Source organism: Nerophis lumbriciformis, linkage group LG05 (genome assembly GCF_033978685.3).
Source record: "Nerophis lumbriciformis linkage group LG05, RoL_Nlum_v2.1, whole genome shotgun sequence".
Classification (NCBI taxonomy): domain Eukaryota; kingdom Metazoa; phylum Chordata; class Actinopteri; order Syngnathiformes; family Syngnathidae; genus Nerophis; species Nerophis lumbriciformis.
Window position 1 is genome coordinate 19,653,789 of NC_084552.2, and position 25,719 is coordinate 19,679,507.

General features: G+C 41.2%; 1 protein-coding gene across 2 annotated transcripts in view; it reads right to left on the reverse strand.

Moving 5' to 3' along the window:
• Nucleotides 1–25,719, reverse strand: part of LOC133606816 (protein Dok-7-like) — a 59,890-nt gene that overhangs the window by 23,356 nt on the left and 10,815 nt on the right. For both annotated transcript variants that reach the window (XM_061961161.2, XM_061961162.2), the window contains exons 6-11: nt 9,146–9,244; nt 8,410–9,077; nt 8,200–8,257; nt 7,569–8,036; nt 7,223–7,296; nt 6,765–6,834 (exon numbers count right to left, since the gene is read on the reverse strand). In XM_061961161.2, the coding sequence (XP_061817145.2) occupies nt 6,765–6,834; nt 7,223–7,296; nt 7,569–8,036; nt 8,200–8,257; nt 8,410–9,077; nt 9,146–9,244 (1,437 nt within the window). The remainder of the gene's footprint in view (nt 1–6,764; nt 6,835–7,222; nt 7,297–7,568; nt 8,037–8,199; nt 8,258–8,409; nt 9,078–9,145; nt 9,245–25,719) is intronic.

The window sequence follows — 25,719 nt, forward strand, 5'->3', positions numbered from 1 at the left end:
GTAGCAGAGGATGGTTGAGGATGGCTGCTAACTATAAAATACCGCCGAGGTTTGATGAGTCCAAGCCATACAAGTGCTGGAAAAATGAAGTTAACATTTGGACGCGGGTTACAGAACTCGATAAGAAAAAGCAAGCACTAGCTGTGGCTTTTGGACTTGAAGGAAGAGCCAGAGAAATCGCAATGGAGATATCTGCGGAGGAGTTGGACAATGACAACGGTATGATGGCATTATTTGCAAAACTGGATGACGTTTTCCTGAAAGAGGAAAAGGATCGCGCATACGAAGCGTACACGTACTTCGACCGCATCACCAAAATAGTTCAGTTTTAATGGTGTACTATATTATTGACTTTGAACAGCGCTACAACCGGATGAAAAGGTACAATATGACACTCCCTGATGCGGTGTTAGCCTTTAAACTTCTTGACACAGCCTGCCTTGATGAGAAAGACAGGCAGCTAGCACTGACGGCTAACACGGAGCTAAGCTTCTTGTCAATGAAGTCAGCTCTCAAACGGATATTTGGAGGTAAAACAACGGGCTTGTCAAGTGAGATACAACTGAACCAGGACGCAGCTTTCCTCACAGAACAGCCACAATGGAGAGGAAGACGGAACACGCCGTTTCAACGTGGACAACAAAGATCGGTGACGCCGTTACCGGGTATAAACCCACTGGATAAGTACGGTAAACGATCACGTTGTGCCGTGTGTCAAAGCACATGCCACTGCGCGAAGGACTGCCCACACAAGAAGCACGAACAAGTAAAATTGACTGAAAATTATAATTTTGATGAAGTTAATATCACGCTGTTAACAAATGATCCCCAGTCTAAAGCTGAGATTTTTATGACTGAAGCTGCAGGCTCAGCAATCATAGACACTCCCTGCACTCGCACAGTGTGTGGAGAAAAGTGGCTTGAAAGTTATGTAGATAATCTCAATGAAAAGCAGGTAAATAAGCTCAGAAGTACAGAAAGGTCTAGCAACAGACAGTTTCGTTTTGGAGATGGAAATGTGATTCATTCCACCAGAAAAGTGTGTCTACCTGCTAAAATAGGATGGACAAAGTGTAACATTGAGACAGAAGTTGTCAAAGTCCATATTCCACTCCTGCTGAGTAAAACATCATTAAAAAAGGCAGGAACTACATCCATCCATCCATCCATTTTCTACCGCTTATTCCCTTTTGGGGTCGCGGGGGGCGCTGGAGCCTATCTCAGCTACAATCGGGCGGAAGGCGGGGTACACCCTGGACAAGTCGCCACCTCATCGCAGGGCCAACACAGATAGACAGACAACATTCACACTCACATTCACACACTAGGGCCAATTTAGTGTTGCCAATCAACCTATCCCCAGGTGCATGTCTTTGGAGGTGGGAGGAAGCCGGAGTACCCGGAGGGAACCCACGCAGTCACGGGGAGAACATGCAAACTCCACACAGAAAGATCCCGAGCCCGGGATTGAACCCAAGACTTAGAAATGGAAAACGATAGGTCAGTGATGTTTAAGCAGCAGATACCTCTTCGGTTTACCAGCTCAGGACATTACTGTGTTGACATAAGAGACAATGATGACATGGAATGTCAAATTCAAGATTTATTTGATGAAGATGAAGTCCTGATCTTAACAGAAAATATGTCCACAATCGAGAAGAACAAGGTCCTTCTCAAACTTCACAAACAATTTGGCCATGCATCAGCAGATCGCCTGCATAAACTAATTCAAAGTTCAGGGAACAAAGACAGGGACTGTCTCACTATTTTGCAACAAATAGTGGATGAATGTGACACGTGCCAAAGATATAGCAAGACAAAGCCAAAGCCAGCTGTGGGTTTGCCTCTAGCTTCAGAATATAATGAAACGGTGGCGGTGGACCTGCACGAGCTGGAGTCAGGCATTTGGTATTTACACATAACGGACCATTTCACACGTTTCAGCGCTGGAAATATTGTGAAAACTAAGAAATCTTCTGTAATTGTCAACTCTTTCATCCACACATGGATAAGTGTCCATGGTCCTCCCAAAAGGCTCTTCAGTGACAACGGACGAGAATTTAACAATGAAGAGTTCAGGAACATGGCAGAAAACTTCAATATCGAGATCAAAATAACCGCAGGATACAGTCCATGGAGCAATGGACTTTTGGAACGTCATAATCAGACGCTCACAAACATTGTCCAGAAAGTTAAACGGGAAAAGGATTGTGACTGGTGCACTGCCTTGGACTGGGCCTTAATGGCTAAGAACTGCATGCACAGTGTACATGGTTATGGTCCACATCAACTGGTATTTGGTCAAAATCCTAACCTTCCCAATGTATTGGTAAATAAGCTGCCCGCACTAGAGGGCACTACAGTGAGCACAAGAGTAGGAGAACACATATCAGCTTTGCATGCCTCAAGGAAGGCTTTCACTGAAGTTGAATGTTCAGAGAGGATAAGAAGGGCATTAAGAAAACAGCTTAGAAACACAGATGAAAAATATGAGACAGGAGAAAAGGTTTACTATAAACAAGGAGATAGTGCAGAGTGGAAGGGACCAGGAGTGGTGATTGGTCAAGATAAAACCGTTGTGTTTTTAAGACATGGAGGTATTCTAGTTAGAGTTCATCACTCACGACTTAATAAGGTGCACACACAGATTAATGACAGGACAGGAAAATTGCACAAAGTAATGTTCACACTGAAACAGGATGTGAAAAACATGAAGAGAACATAACCAATGATAGTGACACAGATGTTTTACACAGAGCATCATGTAGCTCAGATAATGAACAAAACACAGCCGGTGAAAATGAACATGACAGTGATGGAGAGGGAAACATGAGTGAAGGTGTCATTCAAACAAATGCACCTCAAATGAATCACAGTGCCTGTGATAATCCTGTCCTTGCTTCTAATGTGAAGCTAAAAACAGGACAGATTGTAACTTTCATGAAAATACACACAAGTGTAACATGTAAGGCTAAAGTACTCAGTAGAGCAGGTAAAGCCACGGGAACCTATAAAAACTGGTATAATGTGCAGCATATTGAGCCTGATGGCAATACTGGGCTAAAAGAGGCAGTTGACATGTCATGTGTACAACATCTTAACACTGAGTCAGCTGTCAGGGAGGCTGATGTACTCATAACAAAAAACATATCATTTGATGCAGCCAAACAGGCAGATATAGAAAGCTGGAAAAACAATAATGTTTTTGAAGAGACTGAAAATACAGGCCAAAAGTATATCTCCACTAGGTGGGTCTGTAGTCTCAAAGAAAGTGACACTGGTATTGTACCCAAGGCCAAACTTGTAGCAAGGGGTGTTGAAGAACTTAATTTAAAAAATCTACAAAAAGATTTACCAACATGTGCTTCTGAATCTCTAAGGCTATTGCTCAGTGTAATTTGTCAAAATCATTGGAAAGTCCATTCTATGGACATCAAGTCTGCCTTTTTACAGGGTATGGAGTTGTCGAGAGACATTTTTGTCAATCCTCCCCCAGAAGCTGACTGTATGGGGGTTCTTTGGAAACTGAAGAAGTGTGTGTATGGCCTTGCTGATGCATCTCTTTATTGGTACAACAAGGTGAAGGAAATCATGCTGAGCACAGGTGGTAAAGTGTCACAGGTAGACCCAGCAGTATTGTATTGGCTGGATGATGAAAACACAGTGACGGGTGTACTCGCATGTCATGTAGATGATTCTCTGTGGGCAGGCTCATCAAATTTTTCAGAAAATGTGATCCCTAAGCTAAAGTCTGGGTTCCAAGTGGGACGTGAGGAACATGACAATTTCTGCTATTTGGAAATGGATATTGAAACTGTTAATGATTCTGTACAGTTGCATCAGCACAGCTACATTGAAAGTCTGCACCCCATTCACTTACAGCCAGTCCGTGCTCTAGAAAGAGATGCTCCTCTTAATGAAACAGAACAAGAACAACTCAGATCAAAAATAGGACAGATACTCTGGGTTGCAAAACAGACAAGACCTCATGTAATGTTTGATTCTTGTAGTCTGGCATCTAGTCTAAAGAATGCGACTGCGCAATCAATTCACAATGCTAATAAGTTGGTTTGTAAACTGAAAGCTGAAAAAGTGACTTTGAAATGTCAACATTTGGGAAATGATGCTTTAAACCTAACTTTAACCTAATTAGGAAATCTTCCTGATGGAGGTACACAAGGGGGCATGTTGATCACCCTAATGGGAAAAGGAGGTACATTCTCCCCCCTTTACTGGCAGTCCAAGAGGATTTGACGAGTGGTGCGAAGCACCCTTGCTGGAGAGACACTTGCCATGTCGGATGGAATAGACAACGCTGTGTTTTTCTTGCCATCCTTTATTCTGAGCTCACTACTGGCACCGCTGGTCTAAATGCTCCAGCGTTAGTTTGTGTGACTGATAATCATTCCCTCTATGATGCTCTTCGATCAACAAAACAGGTCACACAGAAAAGGCTTCGGTTGGATATAAGTGGCATCAAAGAACTAATTCACAACAGAAAAATATAACAAGTGCTTTGGTCAGCAACAAAAGCTCAACTGGCTGACTGTCTTACTAAAAAGGGGGCATCACCGTTGATGCTTTTGAAAGCATTGAGTGAAGGAGAATGGGTTCTTACCTAGGTTGATTTTATTATTTCTGTTGTTTAAAAAGACATGTATTTGTTCTCAAGAAACATGTGCTATTTAATTTTTTTATTTATAAAAGATAGGGAGATTGTTAACATGTTTCTCCATATACTGGATTAACGCATGCGCAGTGTTTGTGGGCGGGAAGAGGGGATCGAGTGTTTCCGGTTTTACCTCTGTGCGTCAGTTGATTAAAAGTTGTGAACCTGAATAGACGTCGTGTTTATTCACCCTCAATTAACAAAGTGCTCCGTGTATTTCTTTAATCTCCAGCACTTAGCGCTGCATGGACTCACTGATCGTTTACAAATTGAGTTCGGAGAGGACGTAACACCAGAAAGACCGCGGCCCACACAGGAAGTGAGGTCAAAAAGAACGCGCCACAGCCAGCTTCATAATAAGTGGTTTCGTAACTCGGAGCTAACCACTGGAAATATGAAAGCGAGTCATCCAGACATGCCTGTGTTTCTCATTCTTCTACATGTACACACACTTGTGGAAATCACACATGAATACTTTAAGAGAAAGCGATTGCAGCTATTTCGGGTACAACACTTTTCAGACGGCAAGAGAACTTTCAAATGTCCGGGTCAGTTGTGATTCTACTTAGCGAAAAACTTTGTCCATTTGACGAAGGAGAGTCAATGAGAATGCGGGCTCGTGTGGATGTGATAAAAAAAAAAAAGATAGCGTGTGCTCTGTATTACCTGGCCGTCGAACTTATCGTTCAAATAAGTTAAATTTAAGAACTTGCACACAAAGCAATACTGGATGTGACTATGACGTGTGCATTTTCCGCGCAATGGTATGGTGGCGTTGCGCCAGGGGATGGAGGGGGGAAGGGGTCTTAAACGGTGGTATTGTTGTGTGTGCACACGGATAAGGTTAGGTGTGATTTACCCTAGATATTAGATAACCTTATCTTACCTTAGTGTAAACTGGGTCTCAGGATCTCTTTCCTGATGGCCTTGTTAAGCTGTGACCTCCAGTGTTTAATGGGGCAGTTTGCAACTTTTAGCTGCAAACTGAAACTTCTGGGATGAGACTCCGCACCTCCAAATCTAAGGCCAGGATTCTTAGGCTAAGGTTAACTAGCCTAAGAATCACTATGTGACACGGACATGTCTGGATGACTCGCCTTCATATTTCCAGCGGTTCGCTCCGAGCTACGAAACCGCTTTATTATGAAGCTGGGTGGTGTGTTCTTTCTGATGTCACTTCCTGTGTGGGGGCGAGGTCTTTCTGGCGTCACTTCCTCTCCGAACTCAGTTTGTAAACTATCAATGAGTCCACACAAAGCAAAGTACCGGAGACTCAAGAAATACACGGCTGTGTAAAAATTTGTCCGAGGAGGGGGACCTTAAACGCTGGTTTAGTGTGGCTGAAACGAGGCTTTGGCTAAATAATTATTCGTTTAAGGGGTTAAACGACTTAGTGTAGACATGGTCTTAGTCGGAAAAAGGTGGATTGCCTCTTTTGGGTTGGGAGCGAGGTCTTGCCTCAGATAGAGAAGTTAAAATATCTCAATCTTTTTCACGAGTGGGGTAAAGCGAGAGCGCAAGATTAACAGGCAAGTTACCTATGGTCATGAGCTTTGGGTAGTGACAAAAGATAACAAGATATAAATATAAGCAGCGGAAACGAGTTTTCTCCTTTCGGTGGTTGGACTCACTCTAAGAGACTGGGGGAGGTCATTGTGCCGGGAGGAGCTAAGACGAAAGTCGCTGCTCCTTCGCATCGAGAAGTTTAGATGACTCGGGCGTATAGTCTGAATGCCTCTCCCCCTAATGAGATGTTCTGGGCATGCTCAGCTGGAAAAATATTTTGCCATTGAGACTGCGGCCCTTGCGACCCGAACCGGATAAGCGGAAGAAGATGAATGGATGGAAATTGTACGCAGAATACAGGTCGCAGTTTTATTAGTATCACTTTAAAATTAGTTGTCTTTGTAATATGAAATATCTGAATTAATGTTACAAACACTCAACATTTGAACATGATCCGGATACAATTAAACTGTGACAGATTAATTGTTTGACCTTGTGGCAGTTAGCGCCTTACAAAATGATGAATTTACTTTCTTTTTGTTATTAGCACCCTTTAAACTAACACATTGACCTACTTTGTATCACTTACCTTCAGATTCTTGCAGCAACATTTGCGGACCGCAGTTGACCATCAGCTTGTACTTATTGTTTTCGTCCCTCTGCAAGACAAAAAAGTTTGGGTATTACAGGACGATATAATTGTATTGTTTTAATTATTTTACAATTAACCTACGCTTACAGGTCACATAAAGATGTGTGCAAAAAATGTCAGAACTTTGTCAAACAATAAGTATTTTGGCTCAAGTTAGTTCCTCAGTAATTGTAACAAACTTGTAAAATATGAATGCAAGACGGCTAAATTTGTGACCAGGTCTCTGCCCCAAAAAATGTTGGAACGTTGCCAAAATTGCACAGACAGAATTTGTGCCCATTTTAATCCCTCATGTTGTAACAAACAAAAAATGTTAACAGACAACTAAAATTGAAGCTTGTGGTCTGCGCATAAAATAATATTGTAATTTAATCAAACTTGGAAGACGGAAATACCTCAGAGTTTCTCCCCATGATTTCATAGGCAGGATCAGCTCTCCGACCCTCCTCTTTGACACAAGGCCCATTGACTGGTAAGAGGGAAGAAAAACACCAGTCGTGATGAGCGTCACAATAGTTAATTTATTATTCTTAATTAAGCCCCGTTTCAGCCACACTAAACAAGCGTTTAGTGCAGCGCCCCTTTTTATTACTACAAAAATGAACTTTGTGAGTGTCTCGTCAGAGACAAATGATCTGCCCCAGAGAACAAAGATGGAAACGGAGGAAAAGAAAGAATTAAATGGAGTAAGGAGGAAAAAAGGTCCAAGGTCCAGTTGGAAAAGACGAAAGAGGACCTTACCTTCACGGTGCAATGCCTGACCATTCTGGTCTTCATCTGGGTTTTGACCACCAAACACCATCTGGGATCCGGGCAACTTTTTAGCATCTTCATCTTCTGAACTTCTTTTCAGTTGCAGCCCAGTCAAAAAACTTTGCACTTCGCTGAATATTTTACCATTCCATTTTAATCCAAGAGGCGGGCCCTTTCGGGGCGGATGACAGCGTGCCCTCTGGCACTTAAAGCAGTCTTCGTAAATGACTGTCGAAGCACAATTGCCAGGCGGTAGGGTTATTAGGTGTGGGTATAACGGTGCGGGGACCATGACTTCATACAAGTTCCGTTGGTTGGGTTTCCATTCCTTGGGGTAGCGCAGGAGTTCGTTGAAGAGGCTAGCTAGTTTCTCTCGCCCCTTTTTAGGCATTGGCGATCCCTCACTTGACGGCCTGTCCGAACTGGGCGGTGATAATTTCTCAACATTCCGATCTGCTGGATTGGGAAATATCACGTTGAGCTGCCTTCATTGTGATTTTTTGGCATTGGGTCCCAGGTCCCACATGGGCGGAGTCCAAAGTTCAAACAATCACACATCCATACAGGAAAAAAATGCATGCAATGTGTTTGTTTATTACAGGTCATCATTGTGGCCTACCTGGTACAGCAGGCAACATTGACCCGCTGGCAAGGTTGATTATGGGGGGTGGTGTCCCCTGTGAAAGGTTAAAATACAAACATACAAATAATTAAAACCTGATCGCTTCTTGTTGAAACACCATAAGGAATATTAACAAAAACATGGACACAGAATAGAGAAACATTTTCATTTCCATATACTATGGAAATTGTACTACGACAACCTTACCTGAAACCCACCGCATGTTGCACAAATGGTCACTATCGTTTTGGATGTAAGAGAGCTGAACAAGTGACAGGACTCAGCGTCATTCCGCTTCATGCCTCTCTCTCCAGAAGACCTATGCGAGCACACTAGTGGTGTTTTTGAAATAACCCCTTTTAAGGACTCTGTCAGGTGACTTTGGTGATTGGTGTCCACCGTTTGACCACCTTCCCCCTGGATCAGATTTCTCGGGGTGTCATACAGATACCTGAGTGATGTGGGTACCTTGTACTCGCCTTCTGGACCTTTGGCGCAACAACAAGGACTCAGATCTTGAGCCAAGTGGGGTGGCAGGCTAAAAACTGAACCAAAGTCCTCACAGATGTCTAGACTCCCCGTGTATGAGGATAAACTTCCAGAATACGAGATATGGCTCCCAGTGGCGATTCCGCTATCCGAGGAGCTCTGCCGACCAATTTCCTGCAGCTGTCTCGGGGCTTTGGCATCCAGGTTATGTCCATCACCCTGGTTAGCAGACAGCTTCTCCACGCTCGCCACTTTAGGATGGTAAGCCATTGGCAGTTCAGTCCAAATGGCCAAACGACTGGAAATGCTGCTATCCAATTGGCTGGTGTCTGAGTTGTCGGATGAACCCGATATGCTGCGGTCGTCTCTGCTGAACGTGGAGTACACTGTTAAAAAAAAGAACCATTAAGGTGTTTAAATATATACAATATAAGTGTACCATATAACATTGTACCCATGCTGTTCTGATTGGAGAGCATGCTAAGTCGCTTCTCCAGTTCTTGCGTCTCGTGGTTCAACTTTTCCTCAAAGTTGGTCTGACTGGTGCCAGGATCTGTCAACAAGGGGGGAAGTCAGGTTAAACAAGTTGGGGGAAAAATGTAAAGTATTGTATTGTATTGTTAGTCGATACTTTGTTTTTTGGAATATGACATAAGGTGTTATGATTTGGCGGACGGGACCACTTTTTTCTGAAGTCAAAATCCTTTGTGTCAAGTTTATATTCCAAAATTTACGTCTCTAACAAAAGTTAAAAAAAATCTAGATCTATGTAATTTTATAATCTTTTTTGTATGTAATAGAGCGAGCTATTGCTATTTCATCCTGGTCCTGCTGTTTGTTAACATATATAGGTTACTTCCCGGTTCATGGGGAATCAAATGTGGAATAAAATTATATTTCAACCAACATTTTGCTTTGTCAATTCATTCAAGCCCAGTACACATTTACTTGATTCGAAAGACACAGGAATTAAAGAGTTGACGATTTTAAAAGACACCTTTGATGATATTGTAAAGAACACTTTTACTGCACTTGTCAGATGTAGGAATGCAACCCATGGAAGCAGACGGCGATGTAACAAACCAAACATCCCAACAAGATAGTGAAGAAGTCAGCCTAAAAATATTGTGATTTTTTTCCCCCTATATTTAAAACACTTCCTTGTGGGCTACATAACGTGTAAACGGTGGTTCTTTGGTCCAAATTTTGCATAGATTTTGTTTAACAGGCCATATTCAAGCTGCTTTCTCACAAACTCTTCAGAATGCGCCGTTTTGTGGGCGGGCATATTTATGTGCCAAAGCGCTCCTCCAGACCAAGCTCCCTTTTACTGCGTCTCCACCCCGTCAGCCATGTTGTAGTTTTTAGCGCTTCCATATTGAGTCTGCAGACTCTACAGGATAGAGAAAAGGGGTTTGGACTGCAACTGGATCAAAATGGTGGACCTGCACTAAGCTCTTTGGGTAAACCTCTACCATATATGGAAATATCTACAGACAAATAGGCAAAATACATCACTAAAGTCTCCAAATGGGTGGTTTGGACCACATTTGGAAAAAGGTAAAGATTGTTTTATAAATATTTCCGCCATGCCTCCATGGTTTGATTTTAAGTTTTTGGGACTTATGCAGATCCCAGGTCTACAAAAAAAGGTACCAGCAGCTAAGAAAAGTTGTTTTTTGCATAATCGGACCCCTTTAATCCTGCCTGTCAGTTCCACTCTGCTACGTTGTAGAGCGTTCACAAACGACCTAGTGGAGCCAGTGCCACCTATTGTTGGATCATATACCACCAACGCTGAGATGCTGACAAAGCTATCACTGGCTATGAAGAGCTGAGGAAAAAGATTACACAAAGCATTAATTCTGCAACATATTCACCAAGACGCCCTCCTGTTGCCAGAGCATGTCAAGTCAACACACTCATCAGTTCCATCCAGTGAACACCAGAGGGAATCATTTACCTAAAAAACCTATTCTACTTCCAATTGTGTAAGAGAGTAAAAAGTTGGATATCACTCTTTAGATATAGAAAAAACTGAATATTTTTTACTGCTACAATAATGTCTGTAAACAAATAAACTAAGGGATCAAAGGGGACCAAAAAAACCTGAAACCAAATAAATAAACAATATAATGAGAATCACTAGTGCGAAGGAAAGATAAGATAATAGGGTCTTTCTGTCGACCAGTCCCCAGTACATGCGCATGGTGTCGAGTTGGTGTCTATTACACTGCAAGAGCAAAACAGTTCAGCGCCTAAAGACAAGATAAATCCAATTAAGGAAATGACAGCCAAAATCGAAGACCTCACAAATATTGGAACCAAGAAATGACAACTTCAGCCACCAGTCGATGGAGAGAAACTATATGGCGAGAAAGGAGAGAAACTATATGGCTTCCCATAATGTCTCGAACGGAGCCAACCAAATTGTAATCATGGTTTCTCATATGTAAAGGAGGGCCACTGAACTATTGGCTGCCACGAGAAACACAGGAACATGAACTGATCGCTACAGCAGGGAACCAAATGATCAGATCAGAAAAACGGCTCCAAACTCAGATCGACACCACAAAAAAAAAAATGCACCCATTCACTTCTCTCAAATAACACAAAGATCGACAAGTCCCTGAGTTATATTTTGAGCTGCAGCTGCTGTTGCCAGTGTAATGGGAAAGACGGCCCTAATGCAGAGTAATCTAAGTGGTTTAGCTATGACAGCATTGCTCGACAAAGGTGCACAATTTAGTATCTTTAACTGCGCCTAAAAAGATCTACATTTGCCTGAACTGGCTATTCAATTACTGTCAGAGATCATTAAAGAACTGTATGAACAGAAACTATATTCAGTTAATGGAGAACGTATTCTGTTTGAGGGCTGGGTTCCATTATGACCAACTTGGCAAAGAATGAGGACCCCAGGTCTTACTGTCAGTGTCGCACTATGGGGCCCATAATTCATGACTTTTAAGAAAACTACTATTATAAGGTATATGACTGGACAATAGGACTGTGAATCTTTCGGCACAACACGATTCGATTCGTTTCGAGTCTTGGGGGGTAACGATTCCATTCAGAATCTATACTCGATTCAAAGCAATTCTCGATTCAAACTCTATACTTTTTAAAATAACATTGTATTCCAATTCTATGATTAACTACATCCCTCCATTGTTTCATAAAATTTTACCCAAACATTTAATAAAGTCAAATACAGATAAGACAACAAGAGAAGTATCCAACACTTCCTTTTTCTAAAGTAAATCCGTACAGAAGATATAGGTCTACATCAACAATATGATTTACCTGAGTGTCTGGACAGGACAGATTGGGGAAAAAAAATAACATTTTTCTGAATAAAATATATTTTTTTTAATCGATTATGAATCGTTACAATTATTCGCGATGAATCTGAAAATATTTTTTTTTAAACCCCTATTGGACAAGGATTTGTTTTTCATTTGGCAGGGTCACTTGCACTTTCGCAAATGCACTTTCAAGTCTTATATAACTTTCCATGTATGACCGACACATGAGCTTTTAAATATTGTTTGAACATGTTTCCATTAATAAAAACTAAACAGAAGAATTATAAAAGTTGAAATATGGTAAATATAATCAAATGTGTCTGAGAAGCTCTGCATGATTAAGCAGATGTCAAGAGTATGAATCATTTAGCTTTATTGTTTTATCTATGGGCTGCGGTCGTGACACCTTTATGCAGGGGCAGGTAATCTAGTGTATCCGGGTAGCTTTTCTGTCGCGTCTTTGCATTTATGATTGGCAGTTTGTGGAACTCTGAGCGGGCGAGTGGCAATGCTGGCGTGGGGTGCGCCAAGGCCATCTCTGTTTGCTAGCTTTCAGTTTGTAGTGCGCACAAAGCATATATATAACTAAATCCATCCCTTGGAGCTGAATCTGACTATTAAAAAAATTAACTAAAAAAACGAAACCTTTTGTTTTCTGCCCCAGAGACAGCTAAACCCTTTTTCTATAAACGATACATATCGTCACGTTTTAATCTCCTATAGTTACGCTGAATTCAAAGGCTGGGGTCTTTTTATTTTGGTTATTGTTACTTGTTTTCCTTGCCTCTGAGGACGACTTTTTTTTTTCTTTTCAATCCTGTAACAAATGTTTACATCTCTCCGCTTCTATTAGCTCTGTACGCATGTGCGTACAGAGCATGTTCCTGTGTACTTATTACATGTTCCTGTGTACTTATTCCTTCTACAGCAGGGGACTTATTCCTTCTACAGCAGGGGTCTCAAACATGCGGTCCGCGAGATGTTATTTTGCGGCCCCCACCTTATTATGAAAGTTTAATGTTCTTGCAGCCTGCGAGTTTTAAATGAACGGCCCTTGACAGCGTTGTGTGCAGAGCTGAAAGACTCTACCAATCACGGTTAATGTTGTGTCGTTCGCGAACGATTCGTTCGAACGAACGAATCTTTTGAGTGAACGTACTGAACCGAATCACTTCATGAACTGATTCGTTCCTTTCTCAGTTCAGTTGAGCTCCGCCGCGACCATGCTGGTATGAGTGGAACTGGCGCATAAAGTGTAGGGCAGGCTGTTTGAGAAGATTTAAAATAAAAATAATAACTAATGTATGTACATATACATAGGCTATTATTGATCTTGATTTTTATATTATTTAAGCTATTTATTTTCTTTTTTATTGCATATTTAAGTTGAGATTTCCATTTTTATATTTTTAAATGTAAGCTACAGAAATTTTAGTTTTAATGTTGGCTTTTCTGGCACTTGGTTTAATATTTGTTTAGTTTTATTTAAGGTAGCCTATTTATTTTCTTTTTGTTTGCACATTTAAGTTAATATTTTCTTTGTTATATTTTTAAACGTAGGCTACAGAACATTTAGTTTTTATGTTGGCATTTCTGGCTCTTAATTTATTTGTTTAATTTTGAAGGTATTTATTTTCTTTTTGTTTGCATATTTAAGTTTACATTTTCTTTGCTACAGAACATTTAGTTTTTATGTTGGCATTTGTAAAGGGTTTCTTAATTTAATATTTGTTTTTGCACTAAACAAACGAGGCCTATTTATTTAACTGTTGATTGCAAGCATTTTAGTAGGCAATAACTATTTTTTTTATTTCCCACTTTTATTTATTTCTTATTTTCATTTCAGTGCTGTTGAGATTGATCTGCGCTCTTACTCTGTGTGGTTTGTTGTGGAGGTTGAATGTTGTGGCGCATGTTCTCCAGTTGGGGCGCTCTGGTGTTGTGTGTTGTATGTGTTCAGAGAAGAAGAATAAAAGTTTCCTCGTGCAAGAGGACGTTGATCATCAGACTCGATGAAAGTGTCGTTTATGTGCACGCCCAAAGAACTCCACGAAGCTCAAACACCTTAACAGGTTATGGGCCCAGGAACCCCAGAGATTCCAGCCAACTCAAGCGAACAAGGCGAGGTAGCGTTGAGTCGACGCACGGACAGAGAAGCCAAGAAAGTTTGCAGGTGTGGACTTGAGCTAACAGAGGAGAACTGCTTGACCAAGGATAAAGGTATTGCAAACGTGAAGTATTACACGGAGCATAAAAGTGACTTTAGCCAATAAAGTAGCGTGTACCCTCAAAGAAGAAGTAACCGCGGTAAAGTTTGAGCTAATTAGCATAGCATAGCGCTAAAGTGCGGAGCTTAAACAAATATGGCGGCTCGTACCACTGGAGCAGTATCAACGCAACTATACTTTGATGGATCCGAAAGCAAGTATGACCTTTGGGAAGCAAGATTTTTGGGACACTTACATATTTTAAAGTTGAAAGACACTGTTCTAAATGAACCAGTAGGATAAGAGCAAGCAGCAGCGGACAGAATAAAGAATCCAGACTGCTATGCAGAGCTCATCAGGTTGATCGATGATAAAAGCTTGTCTTTAATAAGACATGATGCTGCATACGATGGCAGGAAAGCACTGAAAATACTGAGGGACCATTACTCAGGAAAAAGCAAGCCACGAATAATCAACCTGTACACGTCCTTGACAAAACTACGGAAAGCAGACAGAGAGTCAACTACGGACTACATCATCAGAGCAGAAAACCTGATTACAGCACTTCGTGATGCCGGTGAGACTCTCAGTGATAGTCTGATCATAGCCATGATTCTTGGAGGCCTACCTGACTCTTACAAGCCATTAGCTGTACATGTAACGCAAAATGAAGACAATGTGACATTTACAGATTTCAAAAGAAGATTACGTATTTACGAAGAGTCAGAGAAAATTAGTACTGCTGAGCCAACAGACAATGTGATGAAAACGTTCACAAAACAGGATGGAAATATCCAGAAGAAGTACACCAGCAGCAATAAAAGTAGAAGTGAAGATGGAGATCTGACATGTTTCAAATGTGGATTAAAAGGACACAGAGCAAGAATGTGTATCCGAAAAGTGTGGTGCAACTTTTGTAAGAGCAACACACACCAAGAAACCATATGCAAAAAGAAAGATAAACGAGACAATGTCAGAAAGGTTACGGATGAACAATCCAATGATTACCTCTTCAAAGCAGCACAAGAAGAAAGTGAGTCAGCACCCAAAATAAAGATGAAAGGCATTATGGTGGATGCAGGAGCGACATCCCACATTGTAAATGATGTAAATAACTTTACAAGCTTTGACAACACTTTTCAACCAGAGACTCATTCAGTGGAACTAGCTGATGGGACAAGATGCAGTGGAATGGCCCAAGGAAGAGGAACAGCAACGATACATCTAGTGGACAGCGATGGACGACAGCACAGGGCACAACTACGAAATGCTCTGTACATGCCCTCATATCCCCACAACATCTTTTCAGTGGCGAGAGCAGCCGACGGAGGAGCAACCATAACGTTCAAGAAAGGAGAGAGCCACATGATCACTAAAGATGGTAACAGATTTAACATAAACGAAAATGAGAAGCTATATTATCTACCAACTGTTGATGCAAATGAAGATCAGTGTAAAGTTTGTCATGACGTACAAACATGGCACGAGATTCTAGGGCACTGCAACTATGATGATGTAATCAAACTCCAAACTGTGGTCAAAGGTATGGTAATTAAGGGAAATGTAGTTAAGCCAGATCCGATGTGTGAAATATGTACAAAAGGCAAGTTTACCCAAACGAGAAATAGGGAGCTAGATGCTAAAGCAAATAAACCCCTGGAGTTAATCCATACAGACCTAGCAGGGCCAATGAAAACTGAAAGCATAGAAGGACACAAATACGCACAATGTTTCACAGATGACTATTCAGGTGCTGTATTAGTATATTTTCTTAAGTCAAAAAGTGATGCAGTAGCTGCAACAGAAAAGTTCTTAGCAGATGTAGCACCCTATGGAGATGTGAAGTGTATACGTTCAGACAACGGCACTGAGTTTACAAACAGAGAGTTCCAAATGTTACTAACAAAGAACAAAATAAGACATGAGACGTCAGCGCCTTATTCCCCACACCAAAATGGCACAGCAGAGAGAGAATAGCGAACACTGTTTGACATGGCTAGATGCTTACTGACAGAAAGCAAACTACCAAACTATTTGTGGAACTATGCCATTCAAACAGCAGCTCATGTTAGAAACAGGTGTTACAATAGACGGACAAAGAAAACAGCATATGAGTTACTTACAGGAAAAGTACCAAATGTGTCACAAATGCAAAAGTTTGGGTCTACATGTTTTAGTTACAAACAAGAAAAAGGAAAACTAGACTCCAGAAGTGAGCAGGGCATTTTCATAGGATATGATAAAAACAGCCCAGCCTTCCTTGTATATTATCCAGAAATGGAAAAGGTCCAAAAGATCAGATTGGTGAGATTCGCAACCAAAACAAGTGTAGAGAGAGAGACACAAACTTTGGAGCCATACGCAGGACATGACATTGGCAACAGAGACAATGCAGTCTGTGACAGTGACCAGAAGGATGAGGACAGAGTTCAACCTGAAAACAGAACTGAGGATTTAAATGAGCAGGAAGATGTGGAACAGTCAGCGGTAAATGCCGAAACAGAAATCAGAAAGAATCCATTCAGGATAAAACAAAAGCCAGTTTATTTACAAGATTTTGAGACTGATGATTCATTGGACAGATTACAAACATGCGTTGATTTCTGTTATCGAGCAGTATGTGACATTCCAGAAACTTATCAGGAAGCCGTGTTATCATCCAAGTCAATGCACTGGAAAAACGCCATGGATGAGGAGATGAACTCACTAGTGGAAAATGACACATTCCAGTTGACTGACTTACCACCAGGTAAGCGAGCTTTAAAAGCAAAGTGGGTTTATGCACTCAAAACAGACACAGATGGATCTAATAAATATAAGGCGAGATTTGTTGCCAAAGGATACGACCAGAAAGTAGGAACTGATTACGAAGAGACGTTTTCACCGACAGCTGACATGTTAAGTGTAAGAATTCTCATGCAGAAGGCGGCACAGGAGGACCTAATCTTACATCAGATGGACGTGAAGACCGCGTATCTGCACGCACCCATAGACTGTGAAATCTATTTAGAACAACCACAAGGATACGAGAAAAACTCTAACACTGGTGAAAAACTGGTATGTAAACTGAACAAATCATTGTATGGACTCAAACAGTCGGGCAGAAACTGGAATACAGTGTTACACACCCATTTATGTGAAAATGACTTTGTGCAAAATGAAGCAGATCATTGTGTGTACACAAGAGAAAAATATGGTCAAAAGGTAATACTTATTATTTGGGTAGATGACCTTATTTTAGCTGCTACAAGTGAAAAATCAATGCAGGATGTAAAAAGAATGTTAACTCAGAGATTCAAAATGAAGGATTTGGGAATCCTAAAACATTTCTTAGGAATAGACTTTGAACAAACAAATGGACTAGTCAAAATGTCACAAGAGATATGTGAAAAAGGTTTTACAAAGGTTTGATATGGAAAATTGTAAACCAAGAGAAACTCCTTGTGAACCAAAACTTGATTACGCAGAAAATGCTGAAAAGTTGAAACAACCAAGACAGTGAGCTAATAGCGAGTGGGGGTGTTGAGATTGATCTGCGCTCTTACTCTGTGTGGCTTGTTGTGGAGGTTGAATGTTGTGGCGCATGTTCTCCAGTTGGGGCGCTCTGGTGTTGTGTGTTGTATGTGTTCAGAGAAGAAGAATAAAAGTTTCCTCGTGCAAGAGGACGTTGATCATCAGACTCGATGAAAGTGTCGTTTATGTGCACGCCCAAAGAACTCCAATAAGCTCAAACACCTTAACAAGTGCAATAAAACATATTTAACAACAGGACTCGCGAACCTACTGACACAGAGAACTGACTGTGTCGCGGAGGAGGATGTCACATTGAGGCTCTCGTTCAGTCACTGTGCGCGTCGTTCATTGGGTGCTGAGGGCTTGTGTCGTTCGCGAACTGACACACACCGAGATCTGCCGCTGGGGAAGCTGTTACGGGCTGACTCATGATTCGCCGACCTGCCCACAGAACTGATGCAAGCAGAGAGACATTTTGCCGCTTTTCCACTACACCCGCACACGCTCTTCCTCCCTCGCTCGCCCGCCTGCTCGCTCCTCCCGGCGCTGCTGTAAACAGTCCGGGCCGGGAAGACAAGCGGTCCGGTAGCTTCCAAAGCACTCCGCCGAAGGACCGAGCGACAATACAAAACGGTGGTGCACTGGACCCCAGCGCCAGAGACATTTTGCCGCTTTTCCACTACACCCGCACACGCTCTTCCTCCCTCCCTCCCTCGCTCGCCCGCCTGCTCGCTCCTCCCGGCGCTGCTGTAAACAGTCCGGGCCGGGAAGACAAGCGGTCCGGTAGCTTCCAAAGCACTCCGCCGAAGGACCGAGCGACAATACAAAACGGTGGTGCACTGGACCCCAGCGCTGATACACCCCCCCACCGACCGCGATCACCTGATAACCTGGACCAATTCAAACCGTTGTTTTTTATTGTTTAATTTGCATTACCTCACACTACATATATTTTTATATGACGCCGGATAACATTCCGGGAGCCGTCACTTTTTTGCACTTTTTTCCTCCCGACCGCCGTGTTGCTGTCGGGAGGAAAAGCGGAACGACACACATTGCGGAAATAACATTATTCTGCGTGCATCGGCTAGATACAAATATATTCCACAACCCCAAACATGTATTTTTCAAAGCCTGCAGTGAAGAGAAAGGTTAGTGATGAGCAAAGACAATTCCAGTAAAAGTGGGAGATGCAATATTTCTTTGTTGAGCACAGGGGCACCCCGATTGATTGATTGATTGATTGATTGATTGATTGATTGAGACTTTTATTTGTAGGTTGCACAGTGAAGTACATATTCCATACAATTGACCACTAAATGGTAACACCCAAATAAGTTTTTCAACTTGTTTAAGTCGGGGTCCACTTAAATTGATTCATGATACAGATATATACTATCATCATAATATAGTCATCACACAAGATAATCATCATCGGGGGGGGTAGGTTTGGTCGTTATCATCACTTCAGTCAACAATTGAGAACAGAGAAATGGACATTGAAACAGTGAAGGTCTGACTTGGTAGGATATGTACAGCAAGTAGAGAGAGAGAGAGAGAGAGAGAGAGGAAAGCATAAGAAAAAGTATCTACATTTGATTATTTACATTTGATTATTAAGGGGGAGGGTGTTAGTTTCGGGTGGAAGTTGCCTGGAGGTGTACTTTTATTGCGGTTTTGAAGGAGGATAGAGATGCCCTTTCTTTTATGTGTCTTATTTGCACATAGAAAGTTGCGGTGCACAAGAAATACAAATTTGGAACGTCATTATACAACTAGACATGCTGAGGAGTATGCAAAATACCAGGGAGATGAGAGAGTGAACCGGGTTGCACATTTTAAAACCAGTCTACTGAGGCAACAAGATTTCTTCAAGAAAGCAAGCGAAAAGAGCGATGCAGCAGTCAAAGCTAGCTACATGGTGAGTGAGATGGTTGCTAGGGCGGGAAAGCCATTCAAAGAAGGTGAATTCATTAAAAAGTGCATGTTATATATTTTTTAAGAAATCTTTTCTTGCGGCCCAGCCTCACCCAGTTTCTGCATCCAGTGGCCCACAGGTAAATTGAGTTTGAGACCCCTGTTCTACAGGGTAGACAGGAAGCCTGTTAATTGGATTGAGCACTGCTGCGACCTAGCTGCAGGCTTGTGTATCGTTCTAACATGAATACTAGAGACAAATAACGAAAATCTCCCCTGCGGCTCACGACCCCAAGGTGAGTCGGGACCTACTTTTTGGGAAACACTGCGCAAGCGGGAACAGCTGAGCAGAAAGTGAATACTCTCATTTAAATCATGCAAAAAACCTAGGAAAAGAAAGATTTGAAGTACCATACTCTAGAGAAAGGCCAACACCAGGGCAACTATAAAAAAAACAGGTGGGAGAGGGAGAAACTGAAACCTGATAAAAAAGGTACAAAACGGCCTGATTTAACAGGATCCAAATACCACACACTAAACAGCGTGTGCAAACTATAAAATTGTGTGTTCTATTAGTGGGTGTGTTGCGTGTGATCTACGAAGACAATTAAAAAATTGGTGCTGACCGGCTTATTTAAATGAGATTTTTGTGTGTACTACTCGGCTCACCACGGAGACATGCCATCATTAACTGCGTAGCCATGTTAACTTGTGGCGGTTTGCTGTGTTTTCAAACTGACAGACATGTATCACTTTTTTTCTGGGAATATTAGACACCCAAACAACTCATGTGGACCTGCACAGATGGGGCATAAGAGGTGAATCAATGTGCAAGCTCTGTGGGAAAAACGGGTCTATGACAAGATGCAACATTGCTCTGTCTTATGGCAGACAAAGATTGTGCCACGATGAAGTGCGAGACATTCTTGCTGAGATTCTGGAGCAGGCAAGAACCCAGAACCATCAACCCTTGGGCGGCCCGCCATACACCTACGATCACATTTTTTAAGGAGGTAGCAGAGCAGGCAAGTCTTCTGCAGTCAACCCAAGCGTGGGATCTAAGGATAGACCTAAAGACTACATCTTTACGTCCATACACAGTCCTGTTCCTTACTGAAGAAAACAAGACTATTCTTGTAGGGCTTATTGTACCATGGGAGGAAGGGTCTGAAGAGGCCTCCGCGAGAACATTTGAGCACTATAGAGATCTGTAGCAGGACTGCAGAGAAAAGGGATGGCAGACATGGTTGGACTCGAATGATAGCGGGTGTAGGAGATTCCCAGCCCAGTCAGACTGGGAGTTGCTGACAGCAGTGGGACTGACAGCAAGCGAGGAAAACCGCGGTACAAAACTCAGGGAGGCAGTGAGTAGTGGCTGGCCACCACTTCTCACCCACCAGCAGGAAGGTCTTATGGTTAAGGGTTGGAAACACCCAGTAAGTGCTGGTACCCACCTGATGACACGACCTCCTGTCTTAAGGCTGCAGTCATTGTGTAATGACCATCACAAGCAAGATGTATGTAATCACTTTGGAGAAAGGCTGGGCTGCAATAAATGTTCATGTTTTAACCACATGACTACATTTGAGAAATTTAAGTTTGAGACCCCTGCTTTACACTGTTATACAAGCTGAACACTGACTACTTTACTGTATATTGTATTAAAGTATCATTATTCATTTTGTCCTCTAAAAAGATGTAGTGAAATGTTTGCTGAAATATGAGGGCCCGGATGTATTATACTCTAATTTAGCTGGCAGACTACTTCCTGGTTCGTGGAAGATGACATAAACTGTTGAGATTAGACAGACTACATGTTTCTGGTGGGAAGACGACAAAAGTAAAAAAAAAATGGCTAGGCTTTTGTTCGCTTGCATGCAACTTCCTAGTTCCTGACAATGATGTAGGACTGGGCTATTTTTTTTTAGGTGTGGGACACTGGCACATTTCTGAAAGCTAAGGAGCAGGGGCCGTACGTGTGTATGTGTGTATGTATATATATATATATATATATATATATATATACATATATATATATACACATATATATACACACACACACACACACACACACACACACACACATACATACATACATACATACATACATACATATATATATATATATACACACATATATATACAAACTCCGTTTCCATATGACTTGGGAAATTGTGCTAGATGTAAATATAAACGGAATACAATGATTTGCAAATCCTTTTCAACCCATATTCAATTGAATGCACTACAAAGACAAGATATTTGATGTTCAAACTCATAAACTTTTTTTTTTTTTGCAAATAATAATTAACTTAGAATTTCATGGCTGCAACACGTGCCAAAGTAGTTGGGAAAGGGCATGTTCACCACTGTGTTACATCACCTTTTCTTTTAACAACACTCAATAAACTATTGGGAACTGAGGAAACTAATTGTTGAAGCTTTGAAAGTGGTATTCTCTCCCATTCTTGTTTTATGTAGAGCTTTAGTCGTTCAACAGTGCGGGGTCTCCGCTGTCGTATTTTACGCTTCATAATGCGCCACACATTTTTGATGGGAGACAGGTCTGGACTGCAGGCGGGCCAGGAAAGTACCCGCCCCCTTTTTTTACGAAGCCACGCTGTTGTAACACATGCTGAATGTGGCTAGGCATTGTCTTGCTGAAATAAGACGGCGCATAGATGGCAGCATATGTTGTTCTAAAACCTGTATGTACCTTTTAGCATTAATGGTGCCTTCACAGATGTGTAAGTTATCCATGTCTTGGGACTCTGCTGTTTTTAAAGGGGAACATTATCACCAGACCTATGTAAGCGTCAATATATACCTTGATGTTGCAGAAAAAAGACCTTATATTTTTTTAACCGATTTCCGAACTCTAAATGGGTGAATTTTGGCAAATTAAACGCCTTTCTATTATTCGCCCTCGGAGCGATGACGTCACGAAGCAATTCGCCATTTTCTCAAACACATTACAAACACCGAGTCAAATCAGCTCTGTTATTTTCCATTTTTTCGACTGTTTTCCGTACCTTGGAGACATCATGCCTCATCGGTGTGTTGTCGGAGGGTGTAACAACACAAACAGGGACGGATTCAAGTTGCACCAGTGGCCCAAAGATGCAAAAGTGGCAAGAAATTGGACGATTGTTCCGCACACTTTACAGACGAAAGCTATGCTACGACAGAATACAACTTCACACAAGAATGTGTGAATACCTGCGACACTCAAAGCAGATGCATTTCCAACGATAAAGTCAAAGAAATCTGCCGCCAGACCCCCAGGAAAAGAGAGCGGATGAGGGTATGTCTACAGAATATATTAATTGATGAAAACTGGGCTGTCTGCACTCTCAAAGTGCATGTTGTTGCCAAATGTATTTCTTATGCTGTAAACCTAGTTCATAGTTGTTAGTTTCCTTTAATGCCAAACAAACACATACCAATCGTTGGTTAGAAGGCGATCGCCGAATTCGTCCATGCTTTCTCCCGTGTCGCTGGCTGTCGTGTCGTTTTCGTCGGTTTCGCTTGCATACGGTTCAAACCGATATGGCTCAATAGCTTCAGTTTCTTCTTCAATTTCATTTTCGCTACCTGCCTCCACACTACAACCATCCATTTCAATACATGCGTAATCTGTTGAATCGCTTAAGCCGCTGAAATCCGAGTCTGAATCCGAGCTAATGTCGCTATAAACTTGCTGTTCTATCCGCCATGTTTGTATCGGCATCACTATGTGACGTCACAGGAAAATGGACGGGTGTATAAAACGATGGTTAAAATCAGGCACTTTGAAGCTTTTTTTTAGGGATATTGCGTGATGGGTAAAATTTTGAAAAAAACTTCGAAAAATAAAATAAGCCACTGGGAACTGATTTTTAATGGTTTTAACCATTGTGATCATGTTCCCCTTTAAAGACCTACTGCCAAATAGCTAGTCAAAGATCAACTACTGTGCATGACAGCCCTTTTTTATCTGTTGTGTTTCCAACTTTTTCTACCTGAACTTGGGGGTCGGACTTGTGTCATTCCCGGGCCGGATTGGGCCCCAGGATGCCAGTTGAACAACCCTGATGTATACAATGATTCTGACAAAAACAACATTTTAAGAACAAAATTAAAAACATCATGAAGCTCGTTTGATAGGTCAAGAGGCTACTTTCTAGTTCATGTAAAATGACTAAAACTAGATGAGGCATTTCAGGCAAAAAAAGGAAGAAAAAAAAATTGTGTAATATATATTTGAATTGTTAGCTATTAGGGGGCTTCATGTAGCATGTGTGGCTCAGACTGACCAGAAGCTTTTCCATAATGAGTCCAATAGGAAAAATAACTTCTGTAACAAAAGTTGATTCATCTGTATATTAGCTCGTTGGCTACTTTAAAATATATTAAAAACAAAAATAGAGATAAAAAATAGGTCTCCAAAGTCACATCTTTAGTCGAATGCCACACATTTGCTTTAACAAAAGTGACCCAATAATCTGCATACAGTATGTATTGTGTTCATTTATCCGTGCATTTTTAAAATTACTTTCTGATTTTTGTGTCAGCTTTGTGTCATGCTCCGTAAATGTCAAACTGTTGATCACTTGCACTACACAAGATATACAAAAATACAGATAAAGTATTGATATTGGGATTGTTTTGTGTCAAAGCTATTACAGTACATTTTCTGAATAATGACTACCCCACATACTAATAACCTTGACATGCAATTGATACACACAATATAGGTTGAATCAACACAAAAACACCTTGTGTTTAAGACACGGTTTTAGCATTGTCCTTGGACAGGCTAATGTAAAGGGTCACATGGGACGTTTGTGCAAGGTTTATTAATAGTGCTACTGTACAAGTAGAGTCGGAGTAACCTTTGGATTAAATATTTCAAATGCAGAGAACTTGTGCCACATGTATTTTGTTTTACTTTATTTTCATGTATTTACATTTTATCATAAGACATTGTATTTTTTGATATTACTATTTATAAATATGTTACAATTATAAAATGTCCTATTATATACAGTATATTGTGTTTGTACTGTAATACTATTTGTACTACATAGGGCTGGGAACAAATATATCAATATGAAAATATATCGCAATGTTTTTTTTAACAATGTAACATTGATTATTGTCTTATTCACGGGATTTTTGTTGTCATGTTATGGGCCAATTGTACTTTAAAGATGAAGGCTGTAGGAGCTCCTGGCCGCTGCGACTGCGCGCGCCGCCATCACCATCTAAGGTGGCTGTGCGGTATTAGTGGTGAGCAAGGTAATACAGTACAAGAAGTCGGCTGTTCAGAAGTAGAGGGCAGTATTTTGACATTTAAGTATCAAGAAACTTGATCCACTATCTTTGAAATTCCAATAAATGGAAATTGATCATTTAAATTATATTGTTTTTGACTCAGTTTGTCCCATTACATGTATTATTACTTGGATTTCAAGCTGCATTGTACATTTTATCAATTAAAAATTATATTATATCATCTCATAATGAAAACTATTTATTATTTAGCTATTTGTGAGAACTTTATTTATGCATTTAATCATTATTTACTTACCAATTTGTCTGTTTATTTACTCATTTATTTATTTATTCACGGTTGTGTTACAGATTGAGTACAAACAAATATGTGAGAAATTGCTATGATACGAAAAGGGGTAGGATTAAATAAACTCTGATTCCTCCTACTCCTCGTACATGCTGTAATGAGAAACTGGAAATATGCCATATTGTAATTGTATGCATGTTCGAAATAAACAAACACTATAACTATAACCACAACCATACACTATCTCGCTTTTAGTACAATTAAATACATGTTGCTGTATTGCATGGGTGTCAAACTCTGGCCCGCGGGCCAAATATGGCCCGCCGTGTAATTTCACTTGGCCCTTGAGGCGATATCAAATTAACACTAGAGCTGGCCCGCCGATTATATTCAGCGCTGGTGCCGCGGTAACACCGCATTCACCGTTTATTCTCATACTTGCCAACCCTCCTGGGAGACTCTCAAATTTCAGTGCCCCTCTCAAAAATTGTCACGTCCGCTTTTCACCCAGTCCAGCGAA